The sequence below is a fragment of the Phoca vitulina genome, unplaced genomic scaffold, assembly GCF_004348235.1.
Source record: "Phoca vitulina isolate PV1807 unplaced genomic scaffold, GSC_HSeal_1.0 scaffold59, whole genome shotgun sequence".
In the NCBI taxonomy this organism is placed as follows: Eukaryota; Metazoa; Chordata; class Mammalia; order Carnivora; family Phocidae; genus Phoca; species Phoca vitulina.
In genome coordinates, this window is record NW_022589762.1 from 573,207 (window position 1) to 599,476 (window position 26,270).

Here is a 26,270-nt window from a genome sequence, read left to right on the forward strand (position 1 = left end):
AAAACAGTATGGAGGTTCCTCAAAAAGTTGAAAATAGAGCTGCCCTACGACCCAGCAATTGCACTACTGGGTATTTACCCCAAAGATACAAATGTAGTGATGCAAAGGGGTACATGCACCCCGATGTTTATAGCAGCAATGTCCACAATAGCCAAACTATGGAAAGAGCCAAGATGTCCACTGACAGATGAATGGATAAAGAAGATGTGGTATATGTATATATACAATGGAATAGTATGCAGCCATCATAAGGAATGAGAGCTTGCCATTTGCAACGACGTGGATCAAACTGGAGGGTATTATGCTGAGCGAAATAAGTCAATCAGAGAAAGGCATGTATCATTTGACCTCACTGATATGAGGAATTCTTAATCTCAGAAAACAAACTGAGGGTTGCTGGAGTGGTGGGGGGTAGGAGGGATGGGGTGGCTGGGTGATAGACATTGGGGAGGGTATGTGCTATGGTGAGCGCTGTGAATTGTGCAAGACTGTTGAATCACAGATCTGTACCTCTGGGAAAAAAAAAAGAAGAAGAAGAAGAAGATAGCAGGAGGGGAAGAATGAAGGGGGGGAAACCGGAGGGGGAGACGAACCATGAGAGATGATGGACTCTGAAAAACAAACTGAAGGTTCTAGAGGGGAAGGGGGTAGGAGGATGGGTTAGCCTGGTGATGGGTATTAAAGAGGGCATGTACTGAATGGAGCACTGGGTGCTATACGCAAACAATGAATCATGGAACACTACATCAGAAACTAATGATGTAATGTATGGTGATTAACATAACAACAAAAAAATTTTTTTAAAGATTTTATTTATTCATTTGACAGAGAGAGAGAACACAAGTACAAGGAGCAGCAGCAGAGGGAGAGGGAGAAACACGCTCCCCGCTGAGCAAGGAGTCTGATGTGGGGCTCGAGCCCAGGACCCTGGGATCATGATCTGGGCCAAAGGCAGATGCTTAATCAACTGAGCCACCCAGACGCCCCAGAAGCTGAAAATCTTAACATTCCCTATCACTAGTTCAATGCTAAGCAGTGCAAGTGTTTTGCTGCAATTTTTTGAGCTCAAGAATGAGACAAACTTTTCTTAATATAATGAATAGCTCTGGAAATTACTTTTCACTGCAGACTTAAAAATGTTTCTTAATAACTAAATCTAAAATTACAAGGTCTACTGCTTGCTAACCCCGCCATGGATAATGTTCCTGAGAGTAAATGACACTGCTCCTTGGACTGCATTCTCCTTGTTGGGTCCCCAGGTAAAGAAGGCTGTCCTACCCAGTGATACTCTGACTCCTGGTTCCATATAGCAGAACAAGTATTGTGCCCTGATAATGGAGTTCATGCCCCACAAATAATCAATACCGTATCCTTAACTTTAGCTACCACAGCAATGAGATGTCACAAGCCCTAGAGCACATCAGCAGATATTTGTCTAAATGCCCCTGCATGGATTATATTGGGTACAAGACTGGCCTTGGACCATATTCTGGCTGAACAGGGAGGAGTATGTGTGGTTCCCAACACCTCCTACTGAGTTGGATTAACACTACTGCTTAGATGGAACAATCCATACATGCTAAGGAAAGGAAACTAAATGGTTATCTGAAAATACCTACTAGTCCCCTCTGGGACTTACTCACTTAGCTGAATCTGAGATCCTGAGGCGGATGGCTGAGATCAACACTGCAGAATGGCTTCACCCTGCTAACTGGGATTCTGTTTATAATCACCTTAATCAAGTGTTATACGAAACAAACTGAATGGATTTCAATGAACATCACTGCATCTAATTTTGAAGGGTAGACTGTTGGGAGCAATGGCCTGCAATGAATCCCAAGCATCCCCATATGTCCTTGCTGAGTATGGCAAACTGAAGGCCTAACTATCCTCTGACTCTAAGCCATTTTTATAACTAGTAATGAAGGCAATTTGGTAGGTCAAAATGACCACAAAGTAACTGCTCACTCTTTCAAACAGGGTCACTGGTTTGCTTACTGTTTTGCTACAAAAGGTGCTAAGCCCTTAGTACTGGCTTCCTCAGCTGCAGTACAACCCACTACATAAAATGCCATCAGGTGGGCTCATCATATTACCCCATAGTAGTTAGAGGCAGGGTGAACCAGTGCTATCATGTAACACTCCTAGTGTTTCCTAGGCTGGAGTAGTAATACATTATCTTGCTCTAATCTAGTGAGTCTTAATATCCAGTTTTGGCATCTATGGAGTTCTAGGAGGTTAAAGTATAAAAACCACATGTGCTTCAGGGGTGCCTGGGTGGCTCAGTCAGTTGAGCATCCAACTCTTGGTTTCAACTCAGGTGGTGAATTCAGAGTCCTGGGATCAAGCCCCGATTTGGACTCCACACTCAGCGCAGAGTCTGCTTTGTCTCTTTCCCTCCCCTTCTGCCCCTCCCCACACTCGCTTGTGCTCTCTCTCTCACAAATAAATGAATAAATAAAAACCACATGTGTTTCATAAAATTAATTCCTGGAATCTTCGTCCCAAAGCAAAATGCTGGTAGGTCCGGATATAATTCCTACCTCAGGTGCACTAACCATTTATACATTAATCACTATCAACACAACTACTTGGTTGGACTCCCTATAAATCCATGGTACATGTCCACTGAGTCTAAATACCTGAGTCTTAAAACAATGGAATCCAGCACTTTCAGAAGTTATAACTAATTTTTAAAACAATGTGTAAAAAAAAGATATGCTATGGTTGACAATTTAGAGGCCACATATTTAATTTTAATTTTTTTAATTTTGCTTTTGAAAGAGATAGAGAGAGGAATGGGGAGGGGCAGAAGGAGAGGGAGAGAGAGAACAACCCTGAGACCATGACCTCAGCTGAAATCAAGAGTCAGACGCTTAACTGACTGAGCCAACGAGGCACCCCATCACATATTTATTTTAAATGACAAGCTCCTCATAAAAATATTATTACTCTTTGATCCACTAGTTTGACTCTAGATGATTTAGGAAAAGTAAATAAATGAAAAAATAAAGTCAATATATAAAAGCACTTTTTTTTTTTTTAGATTTTATTTTCTTTTTTTTTTTTTAAAGATTTTATTTATTTATTTGAAAGAGAGAGAGAGAGCACATGAGAGGGGGGAGGGTCAGAGGGAGAAGCAGACTCCCTGCTGAGCAGGGAGCCCGATGCGGGACTCGATCCCGGGACTCCAGGATCATGACCTGAGCCGAAGGCAGTCGCTTAACCAACTGAGCCACCCAGGCGCCCTAGATTTTATTTTCAATGAAAGTCCTACTACCAGTGTTAGTGACCTAGGTGAAAAGGTTTTTATGGTAAACCAAAAATTTTATAGCAGTGCTACTGATTTTTATTTATATATTTTTTAAAGATTTTATTTATTTGACAGAGAGAGACACAGCGAGAGAGGGAACACAAGCAGGGGGAGTGGGAGAGGGAGAAGCAGGCTTCCCGCCCAGCAGGGAGCCCGATATGGAGCTCGATCCCAGGACCCTGGGATCATGACCTGAGCCGAAGGCAGACACTTAACGACTGAGCCACCCAGGCGCCCCAGTGCTACTGATTTTTAAAAGAACTAGAAACAGGGGTACCTGGCTGGCTCAGTCAGTAGAGCATGCGACCTTGATCTCGGGTTGTGAGTTCGAGCCCCATGTTAGGTATAGAGATTGCTTAAAAATAAAATCTTTAGGGGCGCCTGGGTGGCGCAGTCGGTTGAGTGTCTAACTCTTGGTTTCAGCTCAGGTCGTGATCTCAGGGTCATGGGATTGAGCCCCGCATCGGGCTCCCTGCTCAGTGGGAGACTGCTTTTCCCTTTCCCTCTGCCCCTCCCTGCTGCTTGTGCTCTTGAGAGTGTGTTCTCTCTCTTTCTCTCTCAAATAAATAAAATCTTTAAAAAAAAACCAGTGAAATAAAATCACAAATAATTGATTATAACTATGTAAAAACTATGTATATTGACAAAGATTAGAAAATAAGAAAATAAGGAGCAGCTGGGTGGCTCAGTAGGTTGAGCATGCAGCCCTTGATTTTGGCTCAGGTCATGATCTCGGTGTCGTGGGCCTGAGCCCCGCATCAGGCTCCACACTCATCAGGGAGTTGGCTTCTCTCTCTCTCCCTCTGCCCTTCCCCCCACTCACTGTCTCTCTCTCTCTAAAATAAATGAATAAAGCTTAAACTAAAAAAAAAGAAGAAAGTAAAATATGTTCTGTAAGTTTGGTTATAAATTATAAATTAGGGGTGTCTGGCTGGCTCAGTCAATTAAGCATCTGCCTTTGGCTCAGGTCATGATCCTAGGGTCCTGGGTTCGAGCCCTGCATCGGACTCCTTGCTCAGCAGGGAGCCTGCTTCTCCCTCTCCTTCTGCCTGCCACTCCCCCTGCTTGTGCCCACTCTCTCTCTCTTTTTCAAATAAATACATCTTGGGGCGCCTGGGTGGCTCAGTCGTTAGGCGTCTGCCTTCGGCTCGGGTCATGATCCCCGCGTCCTGGGATCGAGCCCTGCATTGGGCTACCTGCTTGGCGGGAAGCCTGCTTCTCTCTCTCCCACTTACCCTGCTTGTGTTCTCTCTCTGGCTGTCTGTCTCTGTCAAATAAATAAATAAAATCTTTAAAAAATAAATAAATAAATAAATAAAATAAAATAAATACATAAAATCTTTAAAAATAAATAAATAAATGATAAATTAAATAATTGGTATCTCTTAGGAGTTTTTAAAGTTATTTTGCCGGGGTACCTGGGTGGCTCAGTCGGTTAAGCATCTGCCTTCAGCTCAGGTCATGTTCCCAGGGTCCTGGGATCAGGCCCTGCATCAGGCTCCCTGCTCAGCAGGGAGCCTGCTTCTCCCTATCTCTCTGCTGCTCCCCCTACTTGAGCTCGCTCCTGCTCTCTCTTTCTAGTAAATAAATAAAAATCTAAAAAAAAAAAGTTATTTTGATGTAATTTTATTAAAATAGCAACCTATCTTGGTGTACTTAAAATATGATTCAATATTTAAAAACAGAATACAGCAGGGTGCACCTGGGTTTAAGCGTTCAACACTCAATTTCGGCTCAGGTCATGATCTCAGGGTCCTAGGATTGAGCCCTGAGGCAGGCTCCATGCTTGGCGTGTAGCATGCTCAAGATTCTCTCTTCCTCTCCCTCTGCCCCTTCCCTCCACTCCCCACTGCATGCACGTGCTCTCTTAAAAACAAACGAACAAACCAGAACACACCAGTTAGTCACCATTTAAGTATTTAAATTAGCAATATGAGGACACCTTTTGTCATCCCTACTGTCAGAATGACTACTGGATTCCATCATTTCTGAATTCTTTTTTGAGCTAGAATGGAAGCAAATAGATAAGAACCACCCCCATAGCTGCAGTAGAAACCAATAGATAAGAATATTTATGATGATATTACATCTTAATAAAGAAAACAAATTTAGACTCCAGTAACTGTTTTAACCTTCATTCGGTAAACTATTTACAGAAAAACATATCCAACTTCACAATACAAAAAATATGCTAGAAACTCTCTTAAGTCTATCAGATATAGGGAGACTGCATGGCTCAGCTGGTTAAGCATTGGACTCTTGATTTCGGCTCAGGTCTTGATCTCAGGGTCGTGGGATCAAGCCCCCAAGATCAGTGCAGAGGCTACTTAAGATTCTCTTGCTCTCCCTCTGCCACCCCTGACCTCCCACCCCCCCCATGCACATGTGTGCACTCTCACACTCTAATAAATAAATAAATCTAGAAGTTAAAATATTTTTTAAAAAGTCTATCAGATATATAAATCCATTGTTTAAATCTAATATCCTTGAGAAAAGTCAATTCAAGAAACTTAACTTTTAAAATAATTATGTAGGGACGCCTGGGTCTGCCTTTGGCTCAGGTCATGATCCCAGGGTCCTGGGATCGAGTCCTGCATCGGGGCTCCCTGCTCAGTGGGGAGCGTGCTTCTCCCTCTGCCTGCTGCTCCCCCTGCTTGTGCTCTCTCTCCCTCTGACAAATAAAATCTTTAAAAAATAATAGTGATAAAAAAATAAAATAAAACAATTATGTAATTCCAATCTCTGTCTTGTTAAGCATGAAATTTTTTTAAAAGCTTTTATTTATTGGGGCGCCTGGGTGGCTCAGTTGTTAAGCGTCTGCCTTCGGCTTAGGTCATGATCCCAGGGTCCTGGGATTGAGCCCCGCATGGGGTTCCCTGCTCAGCAGGAAGCCTGCTTCTCCCTCTCCCACTCCCCCTGCTTGTGTTCCCTCTCTCGCTGTCTCTCTCTCTGTGTCAAACAAATAAAATCTTAAAAAAAAAAAAAAGGCTTTTATTTATTTATTTGAGAGAGAGAAAGAGAGCTCCAGCACAAGCAGTGGGGAGAGGCAGAGGCAGAAGGAGAAGCAGACTTCCCGCTGAGCAGGGAGCCCAACGTGGGGCTAGATCCCAGGACCCAGAGATCATGACCTGAGCCGAAGGCAGACGCTTAACAGACTGAGCCACCCAGGAGCCCCAAGGATGAAATTTCTAGAGAAAGACAGAATTCCATTTATTTACATGTGCTTAGTACATTTTTACATGTACCAACAGCACTCATTTAAATTACCAGACCCTTAAAATGCATTAAAAGTCTTTTGTGGGCATGGATCAGGGGGTGGGAAGGGATGGGGTGAGGAGTTATTCTTTAAAAGATTATTAGTATTATTTGATCTTATAACCACAGATACAAATTATGTAGATATATGTATTTTTATATTTGAAGTAATTACTACCACTTAATATAACCACCATGAGTCAAAGACAATACCTTGGGGCGAGGAAAGATGTTGCTCTTGTAGCTTCTCCTGAGAGAGGAGTCCCAAGTAGCTGAGAACAACATACTTCGTTTCATAGTGAAATCCTAGAGGCACAGTAGTAGAGGACGCCATTGAGTTGGCTGGCAGAGCTCCAGAAGTCTACTTATAGATGTGTAAAACCTAAAAAACATAAAAAGTTATTTTTTGTTTAAAGTTTGTTACATGCCAGTACATTTCCCCATTGACTGAAATTATTCAACTTAATACCAAAATAAGTATTTCTCAGACTTTTCTTCTCAGTAATTTTTAAAAATTGTAACTTTAGTTTACTTACAAGTCGGAATTCAGACTTCAGATCAAAAGCAAATTTCCCTTTCTATCTCTCCCTAGTTTCTCTGTTTTCACCTACGTGGCAAAAACACTGGCTATGCCCCCACCTTTCCCTCCACCCCAATATATATTCTCTTATTTTTTTTAATAATAAAGCCTCCTGGGGCACCTGACTGGCTCATTTGGTAGAGCGTACAACTCTTATCTCGGGGTTGTGAGTTCAAGCCCCATGCTGGGTGTGGAGATGACTTAAAAATAAAATCTTAGGGGCGCCTGGGTGGCTCAGTTGGTTAAGCGACTGCCTTCGGCTCAGGTCATGATCCTGGAGTCCCGGGATCGAGTCCCATGTCGGGCTCCCGGCTCGGCAGGAAGCCTGCTTCTCCCTTTCCCACTCCCCCTGCTTGTGTTCCCTCTCTCGCTGTCTCTCTCTCTGACAAATAAATAAATAAAATCTTTAAAAAAAAAAAAATAAAATAAAATCTTAATAAATAAATAAATAAATAAATCCTCCTAAATTCTAGCTAGGTCCATGGCCACACAACTGCAGACCACATTTCCCAGTTCCTTAGCAGCTTCACGTGCCAAATGATTAGCCTGAGTCAGAGGAATATGAGCAGAAGTTATATGTGCAATCCGTGGGCCTCTTTTTAAAGATTTTCTCTTTCCTCCTTGCTATGGTTTGGAATGTGAATATGGCAGACAACCAGTTCTGACATGCAAACAAGGACACCACTTTAGGGAATGGTAAGGTAACAAGAGAGAAGGATCTGGGTCCCTGAATGACCACGTGCAGCAGAGCCACCCTGCCTGGACTAACCACCTCTGGATTGTCATTTAAGGCACTTCATTCTGAAATCTCTTCATTCGGCATCCTAACTTGTACCCTAATTAATACAACTACAACTTTTGCCTCTTCACATGGACTTAGTAGCTGTTTTACCTACCAAATGCCTTAACAGTTGTTTCAAATCAAAAATTCTTATTAAGGAGTTTCCAAATAACTGAGTTTTTTAATTAAACAATAATACTAACTGCTTTAAGATCTCAGGAAATAGCCAGTAAAAGAAAAAGAGGTTCAGATAACTAACAACACGTAAGGGAGACAGGCAATGTTGACAAAATTTAAGATCTATAAGCAAACTAAGAGAAATGTCTAAGAGTGATAAACAATGAAAAAATACATGCAGAATTTATTTTTTTTTAAAGATTTTATTTGACAGACAGAGAGACAGCGAGAGGGGGAACACAAGCAGGGGGAGTGGGAGAGGGAGAAGCAGGCTTCCCGCGGAGCAGGGAGCCCAATGCGGGGCTGGATCCCAGGACGCTGGGATCATGACCTGAGCTGAAGGCAGACACTCAATGACTGAGCCACCCAGGCGGCCCCATGCAGAATTTTAAATACACAAAAGAAAACAGTGGCTATATAAAGAGATAAAAAGAAAGAATAACATAAAAATATGCTTTGAATGGTTAAATACTGTCTTTTAAATATTGCACTAGGATTTCTTTTGATAGCCTAAGTAAATACTGATAATAGCAACCATAAATGCATTTTTTAAAGTCCCTATTGTTTCCTACCTTCACGGAGCAATGCTACCAAATTGTATCAAAACATACATGAAATCAAACAGGCCTTAGACTGCCCTGTTCAACTTTAAAAGTTTATCAACTTCAGAAAGTATTTCAAAATTATTACTACACACCCCAAAGAAAGGGAAAAAGTGTCACAGCTTACATCACAGGAATAAAAGCCACACCCGCTGTGTAATTACAGGGTGCTTTACTCTTAAAAAGCTCAAAATATTTGATACTTTTACAGTTACCATTTAATGACAGAATTTCAAGTTTACAAATATAAAAAGGGATACCCACAAAGGTAAAATAAGTTTTCTGAGGCCTATCAGTCAGGTACTAGCTAGCACGGTGCTGTAATGAACCTTTGCTTTTTTATTGTATTTTTTTGCCTGCCTGCCATCTGAACCCAATTTCCTTTATAGGGAGCATCCAACATTGCGTCAATCTCGATAGGAAACAGAAATCTCCCAGCCCCCACTGTAAAAGCTAAAATGAGGTAGATTTTTTTCTTTCCCATTCTCCTGTTCTGTGGCATGTAGGGTATGTGATGTAGGTTCAGCCAAGTCAGAGACTCCTACTAGCATCAAGAACGTGGAAAGACATTTATATTAAAGATAATTCATGGAGAAGGTTGTGGTACTAAGTCAGCAGAGGCAGAGGCTGCAGATCCAACAGCAGTGTCCTAACTCTTCTGTTCCTTGGCCTGATCCCTGTTGAGTCTGCAGCCAAGTCTCCCTTGGTTCCTGCCTGTTTCCCAAACCTGATTTTCCAGCTTCCCATCCATTCTGTGAGCTACCCAATGCCCTTTTCCTAAGTTCCATTTCTGCTTAAATAAGCTAGAATGATTCTGTGGTGTTCGTAACCAAGAGCTAACTGGAACAAGGGCCAAGATGGAACCTAATTTTCTTAAAACTTGTGAGGCAGTTCCCCAACAACTATAACACACTACTTTCATGTGAAGATTACTAGGCTGAATTTACAGTTTAGAAAAATCTTTAAAGTCCTCATATCGACCTAGTAATTATATCTACTGAAACAGAAGGCAATGCCTTCTGATAATTTTGTGTGTTCATTCAACACACATTTCTTAAGACACAAGGTACTCTACAGACATTAGGCATAAATTAAGATAAATCACCTGCCTTCTGGAGTTTTTGACCAAGCAGAGGAAAACGAAAATATGCAAATAAATCTGAATAATAAAGTTCTATGATACAAGTTAGTATCCACAGAATAGGAGAGGGTAACCCAAAAGAGGAAGCAGGAAAGTTTCTCTGGGAAAGGGAAAAAGTAAAAATCAGGAAAGGCTTTATCAAATCTGAGCTAATCTTGGAACATGAGTAGGTATTCACTAACTGAACCAGCTTAGGGGGATGAGACAGGGATGCATTTTAGATGTAAAGACCAGGAAAAAGTATAGAAGTGTTTTGAAACAGCATAGAACATAAAAACTAAGGAATCTGACATGGCTAAATCATAAGATATAAGGGGGATAAGGCTCAGCAGGAGTAAGCAGCAGTCAACAATTGGTGTGCTTTGTATACCATGGGATTCTGGGAAGCTTAGGTTTTATCCTATAAGCAAGGAATTATTTTAACCATGTTCATGAACGAACCCCCTAAAACTGTATGCAAATTCTCTATGCATGACCATTTTTTTCTAGAAAGAAAAATCATTCCATTTCTTTCATTTCTCAAATTAGATCATGATGTAAAACAGGCTAAAAACTACTACAGAACACGACCAGGAACTATTGAAAGGTTTCAAGCAAGAAAAGCATTCAACAGATTGTATTCTAGAAAAATTATCCTGGAGATGGTATGGAAGATTAAGAATAGAGATTGGAGGCAAGGACACAAGTTAGGGGAATATTGGAAAAATCTAAACAAGATGTATGAAGGCGTAAATTAAGAGCAAGAACACAAGAAAGGGGATGAACAGGAAAAATATTAAGAGCTTCAAAGATTTGTTAACTAACTCAGTAAGAGTACTCCAGGCAGCTGCAGGGAAAGTGGTGTTATTCCTATTTCTCAAATCAGATAATATAGGAAGAGCAGGTTTAGGAGAGGAAAATATGTTCACTTTGGGGCATACTGAATTTAAAATACCTAGTTGTCCAGGTGAAGATGTACAGCAAGAGGTTGGATATAAGAGGTCTTATACTAAGAGCTCTGGACTGGAAATAAAAAATTGTGCTCTGCATAGATAAAAGTCAATGAAATTATCTAAGGAGACTGAATAGAGAGTTAGTGATTTCCAATGGGTAGGAAGTGTCAAAATTTTGGGTAGGAGTGAGAAAGGGTATTACAGGTTGAAAAACCCATATTCAATAGATAGTTTCACACTAGAAGGGAAACATTACCTCTGTTTCCAGATTACAAAGTATAGAAAATAAAGCTCAGCAAATCTTCAATCTTCTTTGTTTTTTCTTCAATCTTCTCTGTATCAATGACTCAGTGCATGGATGGGAGAGAAGAATAAATGCACCCATCACTCCCTACCCCAAGCACCACCACCAGAAGAGGAGCCAGAGAATTTTTTATTTATCAAAAGGAGACATGGTTTAAAAAAAAATGTCAAGAAATACTGGTTTCATCTGAAAAAGAAACACCATTAGAATTCAGGGCAAAACTAACATTTCAGGGGTCATCAAAAGATGAGAAGCTGGCAGAGGCGACCTCCAGGTCTGGATCGGAACAGTCAGAAAGGAAGGAAGAAAAACAGGAAAGAGTGTGTTTACAGAAGTCAGGGAAGGAACTTCAATAAGAAGGTAGTGAAGAAATGTATGAAATGTAACAACACACCAAAAAGAATGAAAATGTCAGGGTAATGATCCTTGACTGGACAGTTCTATTTGACGGCCAGGGGCAATAGCAAAAGGCAGGGAGTTGCAGACTGAATGGGAAGTGAAAAGGGAGAGAAAGGAGTTTTAGTCTATTCTTTCAAAGAAAGAGCCTGGTTGGATAGGAAGAAAAGAATAGAGGCCAGAGAGAGAGATGAGTTTGAGAGTTCATTTGTTTTGTTTTTGTGCACAAGAGTCTTAAGCACGTTTACACGCACTGGAGGAAGAGCCAATGAGACATAAATACAGAAAGCAAGGAATAAATTATGAAGTGAAGTTCCAAAAGAGAGGGGAGAACAGAGCAAATCAGTAACAAAATTTCAGCTTTACAAAGTCTCAGAATTTTTTGGTAACAGGAATAAAGAAGTACTCACATTTTGAATAATGCTTTAAATAAAAAATTGATGTTCTCAAATTTGTTATATTCAAATTCGTGTATTTATCAAAAATCTGTATCTGAAGACAATTTTAGTCATTCTCCAACCCAGATGCCATAGAAAAAGCATAGTTCACTGAATTTCCAAATTTGATTTTTAGCCTAGTGCTCTTCAAATTTTCTTACAAATCCCAATTGCCTAACCATAAATGCAATCTTAATCATGGATTTCATAATTTTCCACCCTCCACACTCACTTCACTATTTGCAGTAAAGTCCTCAGCTCTAGTATACATGTTAATATCCATACAACCATACATTTGGTGGATGATTATATTCTATTCAATCATTTTAACATTTTTCAATGATTCACACTAATGGAGAAGATGATAACACAAACTCCAATCATTTAAGTTCAGTACACAGTTTTTAGGCTTTAAATGTATATTGGATAATCTAGTTATAAACATACCAGACCTAAATATTACAGACTTACAGTATTAAATATCTATCCAACTTCTAATTTAGCTTGAGCTTCCAGTTGTAGAGCAACAGAACAGCTCATTCACGCCTGTGATTAGGTGGTGGGGTAGACAGACCCTAGGAACAGTATTACACATCTAGTGTGTTTTTATTAAATTATAGAACAAGGGCATTGAGAATACACGAAATGTAAACTCCACAACTACTAAGGGTATTCTAGGAAGAGAGGGCATGCACTTCCTTTGCAACATTCTGTGGTGCAGTCGGCATACTGCACAGTGGGCTCTTACATTTCGAACAAATATAAATAAATTACATCTGCCTGAGACCTCTATTTCTGAAGGACTCTTCCATGTGTTGTCATAGTATGCTAGAACGAAAAGGTAACAGTCTCAATTTTATTGATGGAGAAACAAGAATAGACAATTTATTTGCACAAAATCACACAGCTAGGTTAACAGTGCAATCACTTGGTTAGGTACATCGTCTTCAGTTCTCTTAGCCTTTAACTGCATACACTCAACGCATATTTACTACATGTCAGGCAATGTCCTGGGTGAGAAGAATGCAAAAGTGAAAATACTAACAATAACAGGAGGAAGAAATGGTAGACGAACAAGGTGTTTTTTCAAACAGACTACTGAAAGGAGCAAATTTGTCAATTTTAAGAATGGGGCCAGGGAAAAAAGAAAAAGACAAATCAGATGAAAGGTAAATATGATCTGAGATCACCACCCAGAGCTTTCCTTTAAGCAGGGTACAGTGCTCAAGTCCACCCCACTACTGCCTTACCAACACAGAGTGCATTTCATATATAAGACATCTCAAGCTTCTTTTTAAATGATAAGAAGGACATAGCTACTTTTACTCTAAATTTTGTCTAGTAGATTCTTTTAGAATTTAAATTAGGTGCAAGTGCTCTCGGTATCCAGGTTTAAATATAAAAAGTATTGGGGATGGGGCACGTACCAATAAACTCTTGGTATCCAAAAGTTTAAATGTAGTTTAAATATAAAAACTATTGGGGATGGGGGTGGTTCAGTAGGTTAAGCATTTGCCTTCGGCTCAGGTCATGATCCCAGAGTCCTGGGATCGAGCCCCACATCGGGCTCCCTGCTCTGTGGGGAGCCTGTTTCTCCCTCTCCCTCTGCCTCTCTTTCTGTCTCTCATGAATAAATAAATAAAATCTTTAAAAAAAAAACTATTGGGGTGCCTGGCTGGCTCAGTTGGTGATTAATACTTGCAACTTTTGATCTTGGTGTTGTCATGAGTTCAAACCCTGTGTCAGGTATAGAGCTTATTTAAAAATAATAAAAATTTAGAAAATAAATAAATAAATAAATATAAAAACTATCTTTCGCACAAATCTAACAAGCCACCGAATATGGCTAAGTGTTAGCCAGTTGTTTCTTTTTCTGCCTTACACCTTTAGTTTGCTCCTCTATTAAGTTACAAGTAGTTGTCAGCCAATGGACAGCCTGAGGAAGCTTAGGGTAACTTAATCCTATGTTTATACATTCATTTGCTGGCATCTCCAAAACCAGGCACAAATAAAACATCCATGATCCTTCAGTAACAAATCTAACATCCACAATTTGCAATAAATAGTCTGCTTTATTTTTTTTAACCAGATTTCTATCATGAATACCAGTGCAAATTCCAGGATGCTAGCACTGATAGTACTATAGGAATTAAAGCACATTTTATGAACAATAACCAGAAGGTGGGCAGCACTATTAAATTCTACTTTAAATTCTTATGAAAAGCAAATCTGCAGCAACATGAGAGTTTTTTGTAGTTGTTTCCCAAACTTGTCTGATCATGATCACCTTGGATGTTTGTGGAAAACAGAAATTTCTAGTACCCACTTCAGGCATACTATTTAGAATACCATAGCTATATCATATTCCTTAACCCCACAGAGCTAAAACAGAAACACATTTACAACTTAACAACTTAACTTACAACATGTTTTAATTAAATTATTTCAAGAAGCTTTGTTTTTAGACCATTTCCATCCACTAAAATTATAATGTAATAAAACTGTTATATACTCCAGTAATAGAGATGAACAGATCTATAGTCCCAGTTTACAAAAAGAAAAAGAAAAATCCACAGATAACTCAATCACAAATCAAAACTCTGAATTTTAAACATTAACAAAGTTTTGGGATTACGAGACCTCTAGTCATTGGTGACCTGAGTATGGAGTTTGTTTCAAGTTCCACAATTAACCATCAAGTCCTGTAACTTGCATTTTTTAAGATCCATACTTTATTAGTCCCTATAGAATTCTAGGACTTCCTCTAAAATAAGAGAAGTAAAATTAAATAATCCTAATAAAAATTGTGAAATTTTAAAAAATTTACCCCATCCAGCTGCAAAATGCAACTTGGCAAGGGTATCACTTTTAAAACTCAGCAAACATGGGGGCACCTGGGTGGCTCAGTTGGTTAAGCGACTGCCTTTAGCTCAGGTCATGATCCCAGGATCCTGGGATCGAGCCCCATATCAGGCTCTCTGCTCAGCCGGAAGCCTGCTTCTTCCTCTCCCACTCCCCGTGCTTGTGTTCCCTCTCATGCTGTCTCTCTCTCTCCCTGTCAATTAAATAAATAAATAAAATCTTTAAAATAAAATAAAATAAAACAAAACAAAACTCAGCAAACATGAAATATTCTAGTGTAGAGAATGTTTCATACTGAAACATGCTTAACTGAAATACTCTAGTTCAATCTTGTTTTAAGAGCTGCCCCAAAATGTTTTCACTCAGCAGCTGGCATTCAAAGATAATGTACTTATAGAGGAATGCCTCACTCTCACCCTCCCCACAGGTACAGTCTTTCACAATAATAAGGCTTCCCATGTATGTGTAGATAGCTTTATAAAAGGGAAGCATAAAATTCAGTTGCTCTGTCCCACTCCCAGGTATATGCCAGAGACATGAAAACACAAGTCTACACAAAAATTTGCACATGAATAGTTATAGCAGCGTAATATTTAACAGCCAAATAGTGGAAATAACTGCCCATCAACTGATGAATAAAGAAAATTGGTATATCCATACTATGGCATATTGTGGCCATAAAAAGGACTGATACATGCTATCACATGGATGCACGCTGAAAACATCATGCTAAGTAAAAGAGGCCAGTCACAAAAGACCACATATTGCATAATTCTGTTTATATGAAATATCCAGAATTGGTCAATCTATAGAGACAAAGTAAGTCAGTGGTTGCCTAGGTAGGGGAGGTGAGGAAGAGTGGGAATAAAAAATGACTGCTAATGGGTACAGGGTTTCTTTTGGGGGTGATGAAAATTGTGGTGGTGGTTGCGAATTCTGTGAATATACTAAAACCATTTTTAAAAAACCCATCAAATCGTGCAATTGGTGAGCTGTATGTTAGTTATATCTCAAGGTGTTAAAAAAATCAGCTATTCTGAAAATAGCCCCCTCCCTTCAACGTTGTAATATATATTAAGTAAGAAATCTTGATGACCATTTATTTGGAATAAGATACGAATCAAAATGAAATTGAAATTGAAAAACTGATAAAAAGTAGGACAGCAAGACTGATTGTTTAAAACTTGTTTTTTATGGCTAAAATACTTTATAAGAGAAATATATTTTTAAAACAAGATTATTGTTGCAAATTACTTGTCCTAAAAGTTTAGTGTATGAGATATTTAGTACCGATTAACTGATGTGCTAGAGAGCACATCTTTTCTTCACAAAACTGGTTGGACTCAACTTTATATATCCTTCAACTAAATTCAACTACTGGGGTACAAGCCTCCATGAGAAAATGAATCATTAAAAAAAAAAAAAAAAACAAAACACTGAAAATAGTACCTGGCCAATCAGAGTAAAAGGATTTTCAAACCCCTTCTTGGCCTATTATCAAATAAAGAATATTTCATAACGGCTTAGTTTCAATTTGCAGGTGCAAATGTGCACTGTGCATTTATCCAACTATGTATATGAAATGTAAATAGTTTACTACCTACAAAAACATTTGCTTAATTTTCTGGGAGATAAAAAAAGAAGGTACTAGAAGGGTGTGGCAACTCATCCAAGGTCACAAGAAGTCAGGGCAGAGATCAACATTGTGGTTTACACCCAAACCTCCGGAGGAAATCTCACTGACAATTTCGCAAAAAGTCTTTATGTTTGTTTTTGCTTTACATCATAAAGCAAAAAAAAGGGGGGAGGAGGAAGGTTACCGTCGGTTCAGTTTAAAACTTCTAAATAGAGACAGTGCAATAGCTATTTTAAATAAACAAATACTGGTGCGGGGAGTGGTTAAGACAAAGATCCCAGTGGGGAGCTTCCAAGAATAAGAAGGCAGATTTTTCTAAAAAATAAATAATAGTAATGATGGGTGTCAGAACAGCAGTGAATAAAGGATAAAAAAATTTCTAACAATCTGGGAGAAAAAACAACTAGGACTGGCAGAGATAATCTATAATCATTCTAAACGAATCGCATGAAACCTTTCCCTCAACCAAAAAGAAGTCCACGATCCCCAGCCTGGTCCTAAAAATGGACACGGGTTTTCCACGTGAAAGTCTTTGTGGGGAAGACCGGCGGTGCAGGACAAGGGCCGAGTTCCTCCGCCTCTGGCAGCCCTCTCAGGAAGCCCCGCTCAACAAGCGTCCACGGTGGGACCACGCTGGACAGGTCCGGTTACAAAGAAATGGACCCCTCAACCTTTGAGAACCCTCAGGCAAAGGAGCGCCGGTACACACACACTCTCTGTCACTCACTCACAGTCACACACTCACTGACACTCACTCACGCGTCGTCGGAACCACTGGGGAGGCGGTGGATCGTCAGTCTCTGGACACCTTCCTGCCCAGTGAAAACCGCCTGAGGAGCTGGATGAGGACCCAACTCTGCCTGCCCAGAACCCCTCTCCCCTCACCTGGCCCTGGCCCCTTGCCCCAGAAGAGATGGAAGGGGCGGCGGCGGCGGCGGCGGCAGTCGTATCCGACAGGGTCCCCCAGCGGCGGTGGCTGCTTCGACCCGCGGCCCTAATCTACCGCCGCCGCCATGTTGGAAGGTGAGGTCACCCCCGGCGTGCTTCCGTCACCGCCAGCGTCGGGGAGGACCCGGGGCACAGAGAAGCGCCGGAAAAGGGTGGCTCTGTTCTCCTGAGCGGAAGCACGGATCATAGAGGCCCGGAGGTCTCTTCGTGCAGACGTGACCCGGAAGAGCCGACCTCTCTTAGCCCGCTCTTACCAGGAGCCGCCCAGATCTATGATTCCCGGGATGGTGGAGGTCTTTGAAGACTGGAGGACGGGAGGTGGGATTCTAAGGAACCAATCCTGTGGGGAGAGAAACAGGCAGTTCCCGCGGAAAGGAGCATTGCTGCTGCCACAGAATGTTCCGTGGATGTATTGAGCAAACAAGTATTGAGGTTTAAGTGTGTGTAAGCGAACGTGGTAGAGAAGTGTCAGGAGAGTTCAAGAGAGCTGCCGAGTTCGCAGTCAATTGTCGGGGAAGACGGTCATTAAAAGTTGGGAAATTTTTCTAGCAGTTGGGGGTGAGGTGGGGGTCAAGAGATCATTCTAGGCGGAGGGCCCTGCCTGAGCACAGGCACTAGAGCGGTAAAGGAAGTCTTCAGTAGTACCCATTTTGTTCACAGCACCTAGCACAGTTCCCAGAACAGAATGTGTGTTAATGGATGTTTGTTTACTTGAATCCAAGCGTCCTTTGGGGGAGTCACTGAAGGTATCCAGTTAAGAAAGTGTATCTAAACCATGCTTTAGAGAAACTGAAATGTCTGTGATGTACCTGAGATAAAGTGAAAGGAGAGCGATGAAGATGAGTTGGAAGGCTGTTGTAAGGAGCCAGATCAGAAGTGATAAAAACATAATGAGGAGTGACTGTTAATGGGTACAAAGTTTTTTGGGAGAGGTGATGAAAATATTCTCAATTGATATTGATGACAGTTGAACACCCTGTGAATATGCTTTTAAACCATTTATGTATATACTTTAAATAGGTGAGTTTTATGGTATGTGAGTTTTGTCTCAATAAAGCTGTGAAAAATAAGTGCTGAAAACCTGAATTGATGTGAGGGTGGGTGGGGGTGGAAGCAAAAATGTTGGAGCTGGTGTTACAAGAGCTTTAAGCCTGAGCAACTGATAGAACAGTAGTGCCATTTAATAGACAAATTGGATAAAGATTTTGAAAAAAAAAAAAAAGTCTTAGTAAGCTAATAAAACTTAATTACCCCTAGTAGTACCTAATAACCAGTTGATATTTAAATTTCCTCAGTTGGCCAAGTAATGGCTTTTTTTTTTTCTTCAAGTAATGGCTTTTATAGTTTGCTGTTGTTGTTGTTTTTTGAGTAGGCTCTGTGCCCAACATGGAGTGTGAACTCAGGACCCTGAGATCAAGAATTGCATGCTCCACTGACTGAACCAGCGGTTTTTCAAACGAGAATCATGCATTTGGTTGTTACATCTTTTGTTAGTCTCCTAGTTTTTTAATAACGTTGACTTTTTCAAGCATATTCACACAATGGAAATTATTCAGCAATAAAACAAAAAGGAATAACTGGTATTGTGAAAATTAATCAAAGGAAACCTCATTTAAAATAGAGTCATTGGGGGTGTCTGGCTGGCTCACTGGAAAGAGCATGCATCTCTCGATTTCAGGGTCATGAGTTGGAACCCCAGGTCGGGTGTAGAAATTACAAAAAACAAACAAAAAAAACCTTTGAAAATAAATAGGCAGATGAAATGGAGTCAGAAGCCAGAAGGGGGAGCGCTTATGCCCTATCAATCTGTCAATTGCAGATCAGATAAGAAAAGGGGTGGAGGGTGGGGAGGTGTGGCTGGCTCAGTCCTTGGAGCATGAGACTCTTGATCTCCAGGTTGTGAGTTCTATTCCCTCGTTCGGTATGAAGATTACTTAAAAATAAAATCTTTAAAATAAAATAAAAATCTTTAAAAATAAAATCTAAAGGGGTGCCTGAGTGGTTCAGTCAGTTAAGTGTCTGACTCTTGATTTCAGCTCAGGTCTTGATCTCAGGGTTGTAAGTTCAAGCCCCACACTGAGCTCCACACTGGATGTGAAGACTACTTTAAAAAAATAAAAAGACTTAGGGGCGCCTGGGTGGCTCAGTCGTTAAGCGTCTGCGTTCAGCACAGGTTATGATCCCAGAGTCTTGGGATCGAGCCCCCACATCGGGCTCCCTGCTCCGCGGGAAGCCTGCTTCTCCCTCTCCCACTCCCCTGCTTGTGTTCCCTCTCTCACTGTGTCTCTCTCTGTCAAATAAATAAAGTCTAAAAATTTTTTTCTAAAAATAATGGTAATAAATAAATGAATAAAGGGGCATAGTTGATTAAAGCATCTGACTCTTGGTTTCGGCTGTGGTCGTGATCTTATGGTCATGGCCTTGAGCCCAGAGTCTGTCTCCATGCTCAGTGCAGACTCTGCCTGGGATTCTCTTCCTCTCTCTCTGCCCCCTATCCCGCGCTCACATGCGCACTCTCTTTCAAAATAAATAAATAAATTTCTTTAAAAATACAAACTAAAATTTTTAAAATTTTTAAAAAGGAAGAGGGGGTGGGGCACCTGGGTGGCTCAGTTGGTTAAGCGTCTGCCTTCGGCTTGGGTCATGATCCCAGGGTCCTGGGATAGAGCTTCACATCGGGCTCCTTGCTCAGTGGGGAACCTGCTTCTCCCTCTGTCCCTCCCTTTGCCCCTCTCCCTGCTTGTGCTTTCTCTCTCTCTCTCAAATAAATAAATAAAACCTAAGAAAAAAAAAAAAAGGAGGGGCGCCTGGGTGGCTCAGTCATTAAGCATCTGCCTTCGGCTCAGGTCATGATCCCAGGGTCCTGGGATTGAGCGCCGCATGCAGCTCCCTGCTCAGCGGGAAGCCTGCTTCTCCCTGCTTCTCCCTCTCCCACTCCCTGCTTGTATTCCCTCTCTCGGGAATTAATTTATAAATTAATAAAATATTTTAAAAAAACAACAAAACATTGTGTTGAGTGAAAGAAGCCAGACACAAAAATGTACAAATTATGTGTTTCCATTTATATGAATTTCAGGAATAGGCAAAAATAGTCAATGGTTCTAGAAATCAGCACACTGTTGCCTAGAGGCAGAAAGTATGGGATTGACTAGAAAGGAACTTTCTAGGGTAATAGAAATAGTCCGTATCTTGATTGGGCTGGTGATCACACATGTATCAGAAGTCATCTAATTGTACTTTGTAGGTCTATGCAGTTTATTTATTTTTATTTTTTTAAAGATTTTATTTATTTATTTGAGAGAGAGTGCAAATGAGCATAAGCCGGGGTAGGGGGAAGGGCAGAGGGAGAGGGAGAAGCAGGCTCCCCCTGAGCTGGAAGCCCCACCTGGGGCTCAATCCCAGGACCCCAGGATCATGACCTGAGCTGAAGGCAGATGCCCAACCAACTGAGCCACCAGGCGCCCCAGTCTAGGCAGTTTATTGTATGTAAATTTTTAATTAAAAAAAATTTTTTTTAAGATTTTATTTATTTATTTGAGAGAGAGAATGAGAGAGAGAGCACAAGAGGGGGGAGCGGGAGAGGGAGAAGCAGACTCCCCACCGAGCAGGGAGCCGGATGCGGGACTCGATCCAGCGACTCCAGGATCATGACCTGAGCCGAAGGCAGTCGCTTAACCAACTAAGCCACCCAGGCACCCCAAAATTTTTTTATTTTAAGATTTTATTTATTTGGGGCACCTGGGTGGCTCAGTCGTTTAAGTGTCTGCCTTCGGCTCAGGTCATGATCCCAGGGTCCTGCGATCGATCCCCGCATCCGGCTCCTTGCTCTGCAGGGAGCCTGCTTCTCCCTCTCCCTCTGCCGCTCCCCCTGCTCGTGCTCTCTCTCTGTCTAATAAATAAATAAAATCTTAAAAAAAAAAGATTTTATTTGTTTGTCAGAGAGAGAGAGCAGGCAGAGGGAGAAGCAGGCTCCCTGCTGAGCAAGGAGCCCAATGCGGGACTCCATCCCAGGACTCTGGGATCATGACCTGAGCCAAAGGCAGACCCTCGACCGACTGAGCCACCCAGGCATCCCATAAGTAAATTTTTTTAAAAAGTCACATGAAGTAATTCTCTATGGTTATATTACCAATCTGATATGTGGTTAGGTTAAATTCTTTCAGATTGCTTTCAGTTGTAATGTTTCCTTTTATATTTTATTTGTTGAATGCATACTATAAGGATAGAACATAGGTCAATGGAACTGAATAGAAAGTCCAGAGTGGGCAACTGATTTTTGACAGAGTTGTCAAGACAATTCAATGGGGAAAGGGATAGTCTTCTCAGCAAATGGTATAAAACAATATAGTCCTTTTACAGAAATTATTTTACTTTAATCACAGCAGTTTATGGATTTTGGGACTTTTTTTTTGGACAGATCTTCTAAGGTATACAGAATCCTAGCCTGCAGCCTGATGTGATTATAAAATCTAAAGTCTAAAAAAATAGTAAATAAAATCTAAACTCTAGACTCTATAGTCATTTTATTCATTCTCATTCATCAGTTAGTTATTGAACCCCTACTATGTACCAGGCAGTGTGCTGGATGCTGGCAAAAACAGTGATAAGTAGGTCAGACATGGTCTCTGTTGTGAAACTGACATTTTCATTGGAAAACCAGACAAAAACCTAAAAACAAAAAGAAAAAAACCAAAATAATTTAAAACTGTGGCATGTCTGAAGTAAAGTAAAGAAGCTGGGAGAGAAAGGAAGGTAAAAGAGTGTTTATGAAAAGCTCTGTCTAAGGAGGTGATATTTTAAGTAAAGACCTTAAAGAATGAAAAGCTAAGTGATAAGTGGACGAAACGAATTCAGACAAAAAGCTTGGTGTTTTCCAGGAACTGAAAAGTAAAGCTATAAGGTGGTGAGCAAAGGGAAGAGGAGCAATGAGGTCAGACAAGCAAGCAGAGCCAGATCAGGCAGCGCTCACACAGACCATTTGAGGTGTAAAGTGTTCACAAGCAGACGGAAACCATTAGAGGGTATAAATTGGGAAGTGGCTAGATGCCAGCTAGGTTTTAAACCAATTTCTGTTATGTGGAAAACTGGTTGGAAAGGGGTAGGAAGTGCGGGCACCTAAGTTAGAATTTCACTATTTTCTGGTATCATTTGTTTTTTCTTTTTAAGATTAATTCTTCAAAGGGCACCTGGTTGGCTCAGTCAGTAGAGCATGTGACTCTTGGTCTTGGGGTTGTAAGTTTGAGCCCCACGTTTGGTGTAGAAATTACTTAAAATATTAAAAAAAAAAACACCCAATTCTTCAACATTCAAAGACAGAGATGATTTATATTTTTTAAAAATTTATTTTTAGTAAAATAAAGCCAAATAAAGCCCGAGGGCCATGAACCCCCTACCCTGAGACTGTTTAACCACCTAAGCCACCCAGCCACCCCCAGACGCACCCCCAACCCCCAACCGCAACCCACCCCCACCCCACCTTCGACCCGCAAAGAAGTTCAAGCATTAGTTTATTCAATCTATTTATTTATTTTTAGATTTTATTTATTTATTTGACAGAGAGAGACACAGCGAGAGAGGGAACACAAGCAGGGGGAGTGGGAGAGGGAGAAGCAGGCTTCCCGCGGAGCAGGGAGCCCGATGCGGGGCTCGATCCCAGGACCCTTGGATCATGACCTGAGCCGAAGGCAGACGCTTAACGACTGAGCCACGCAGGCACCCCGCTGATTAAATTTCTAAAGCCACAGACTGAAGTGTCAGCTTGGGAGCAGGTGAGGCAATGAGCACAGAAACCATCTGTTTGTGACTAACCTGACAGGAATCTAGGACAATGATTTTGTGAAGCCAAAAGTAAATAGGCTTATCTAGGAGTGGGATTTTTGGAATTTATCTGAAAAGCTGTTTTAATAAAGCTCCTTCACAAGACCTAAAATAATGTAGGAGGAAATTGGATTTGGATAACTACTAACTAGTTAATCTTTTATTGTACTTATAATAACTTTTTCACTCCAGAGACTGTCTCTATGAAGCTTACCATATTCTTATCACACAGGACCTGGCCCATTCCTTGGTGAATCAGCAAAATACTGCAGAAACTAGTTGTAAAGACCATTAACGTAGGGGAGGAGAAAGCTGCACAAAAGGGAATGTTAATTATACCTGTAACACTACTTTAGAAATGAAGTCTTAAAGCAAATGTGACAAATGTTAATTGTTGATTCTGGGTGGTGGTACATGCTACATGAATGTTTAAATTATTCTTTGTACTCTTTATTTTTATTGTCTCAAATTAATAATAAATAAATCATAAAAATCAGCACACTGCTTTCCAGAAACCAAAAGCACATTGATCTGTTCCAGACATTAATTTCACAATGATTAGACATGTGGCATTAGATTGCTTCTCCCACTCCCCCAGTTATTTGCAGAACACTGTAAAAATAAATGGGAGGAGGGATTATAATCCAAATGAGTGACCTAGGGATGCTAGAAGGAGGCATCCCCAAAATCTGTCTTCTGGGATGGCAAAGAATGAAGTTATTAATGCAGAAACTATCGGGTGCCTGGGTGGCTCAGTTGGTTAAGCGACTGCCTTCGGCTCAGGTCATGATCCTGGAGTCCCTGGATCGAGTCCCGCATCAGGCTCCCTGCTCGGCAGGGAGTCTGCTTCTCCCTCTGACCCTCCCCCCTCTCATGTGCTCTCTCTCATTCTCTCTCTCTCAAATAAATAAATAAAATCTTTAAAAAAAAAAAAAATTAATGCAGAAACTATCAAGATGAAAGAAATAAGCCTATCAACTGGTTTAGCTCAGTTGATAAGAATACTGATCAAGGGGCACCTAGGTGGCTCAGTGGGTTGGGCGCCTGCTTTCGGCTCTGGTCATGATCCCAGAGTCCTGGGATCAAGCCCCAAGTTGGGCTCACTGCTCATCTGAGAGCCTGCTTCTCCCTCTCCCTCTGCCCCTCCCCCTGCTTGTGCTCTCTCACTCTCTCTCTCAAATAAATAAATAAAATCTTAAAAAAAATACTGGTCAGGGGCGCCTGCATGGCTCAGTCGTTAGGCATCGGATCAAACCCTGCATCGGGCTCCCTGCTCAGCGGGAAGCCTGCTTCTCCCTCTCCCACTCCCCCTGCTTATTTTCCTGCTGTTGTTATGTCTCTCTCTGTCAAATAAATAAATAAAATCTTTAAAAAAAAATATTGATCAACTTAAGGTCAACCGCGTGGATTTCTGTTGCTCTGTTAGTTTATTGTCCTGTGGCTAAATCCTTCCCTTAACCAACATTACCAGTTTTCTCAAATATGTGCACCCATCTGTCACACACTACAAAGACTACTGTACACTAGTACAGCTGGAAAACAATTTGGCAGTGTGTATTAAATTCTCATTAAAGGACAAACTGAAATGTACTTTTCTGATGTGATGCACTGAGGATACAATATCACAGATGTAGGACTTTTTCCAAAATGCATAACCAGAATCTAATTATGAGGAAACTATCAGACAAAACCAAATGAGGGACTTTCTACAACTGGCCTCTTCAAATGTGTGGAACTCTTCAAAAATGTCACTATCAGGAAAGACAAAGTCTGAGGAACCATCCCATATTAAAGGAGACTAAAAAGGGGTGCCTGGATGGCACAGTTGGTTAAGCATCATACTTTTGATTTGGGCTCAGGTGTCGTGGGATCGAGCACCTGAGCTCCGTACTTGGCGAGGACTGTTTAAGACTCTCTGTCCCTCTCCCTATGCTCCTCCCCCCAGCTCATGCTCTCTCTCACTCCCTCTCAAATAAATGAAAAAAAAAAAAAAAGACTAAAAAAGACATGACAATTATTACAATAGGTGATCTTGTACTGGATTCAGGATGAGAAAAAAAATTTCTACAAAGGATATTAGTAGGACACATGGCAAAATCTGATTATGGACTTGTGAAATTTCCTGAATTTGATTAATGAAAAGTAGTAAAGCCAAATAGCAAAATGTTAACAATTGGTGAATCTAGGTGAATGGAATTTATTGCACTGTTCTTAAAATTTATTGTATTTGAAATTTCTTCAAAATAAAAAGTTGGTAATAAAATACATGTACCCTGACGCCTGGGTTGCTCAGTCGTTTAAGCGCCTGCCTTCAGCTCAGGTCATGTTCCCAGGGTCCTGGGATCAGGCACCACATGGGGCTCCCTGCTCTGGCTGCCGCTCCTCTGCTTGTGTTTTCTCTCCCTCTCTCCCCCTCTGACTAATTAATTAATTAAAAAAAAAAAAAAGGAAGGAAAGGTTGAGTAGCTGTCACACCCAAGAAATTTAGGGGACATGACAATTAAATAAAACGCAGTATCCTAGATGGGATCTAGCATTAGGTTGAAACTAAGGAAATCTGAATAATTATGGACTTGAGTTAATACATCAATATTACTTAATTGTAACAAATATGCCATCATAACATATTAATAATATGGGAATCTGTGTGTGCGGGTGAAAAAGATACATGAAAACTGCCCTGTTCAATTTTTCTGTAAATCTAAAACTGTTCTAAAAATAAAATCTATTAATAAATAAAATATTGGTTAATTTGTTTTCATTAAGGCCAGGAACGCAAAATAATAAATTCTGATTTGGGAGTAAATAATTAAACTTTAAAAAAATACGCAAGGGCTTTAAGGCTAGAAAAATACACAGAATTCGGCTAATTTCAGACGCCTGAATTCCTGAACCCTCTCTTCCGAGGAATACGCTGTTGAAGAAAACAGCTCAGAAATCACGAGCCAGCTGTAAAATGGACTGGGACTGGACGGAGAAGAGGCCGTCCGCGCAGGCGCTCAGTCAGGGGGCGGGTCCAGGGCGGGACTTCCCCGGACCCGCTCTCTTCCCACTGGCTGAGAAAGCTCACAGGGCTGGGCTGCGCGGTC

At 40.9% G+C, this 26,270-nt stretch overlaps 1 protein-coding gene across 2 annotated transcripts in view; it reads right to left on the reverse strand.

Annotated features, from left to right (window-relative positions):
• BCL2L13 (BCL2 like 13) overlaps window positions 1-17,474 on the reverse strand; it is an 89,509-nt gene extending 72,035 nt beyond the window's left edge. For both annotated transcript variants that reach the window (XM_032390771.1, XM_032390773.1), the window contains exons 1-2: window positions 17,302-17,474; window positions 6,782-6,950 (exon numbers count right to left, since the gene is read on the reverse strand). In XM_032390771.1, the coding sequence (XP_032246662.1) occupies window positions 6,782-6,902 (121 nt within the window). In that variant the 5' untranslated portion in view covers window positions 6,903-6,950; window positions 17,302-17,474. The remainder of the gene's footprint in view (window positions 1-6,781; window positions 6,951-17,301) is intronic.
• Between the last annotated feature and the right edge of the window lie 8,796 nt (window positions 17,475-26,270).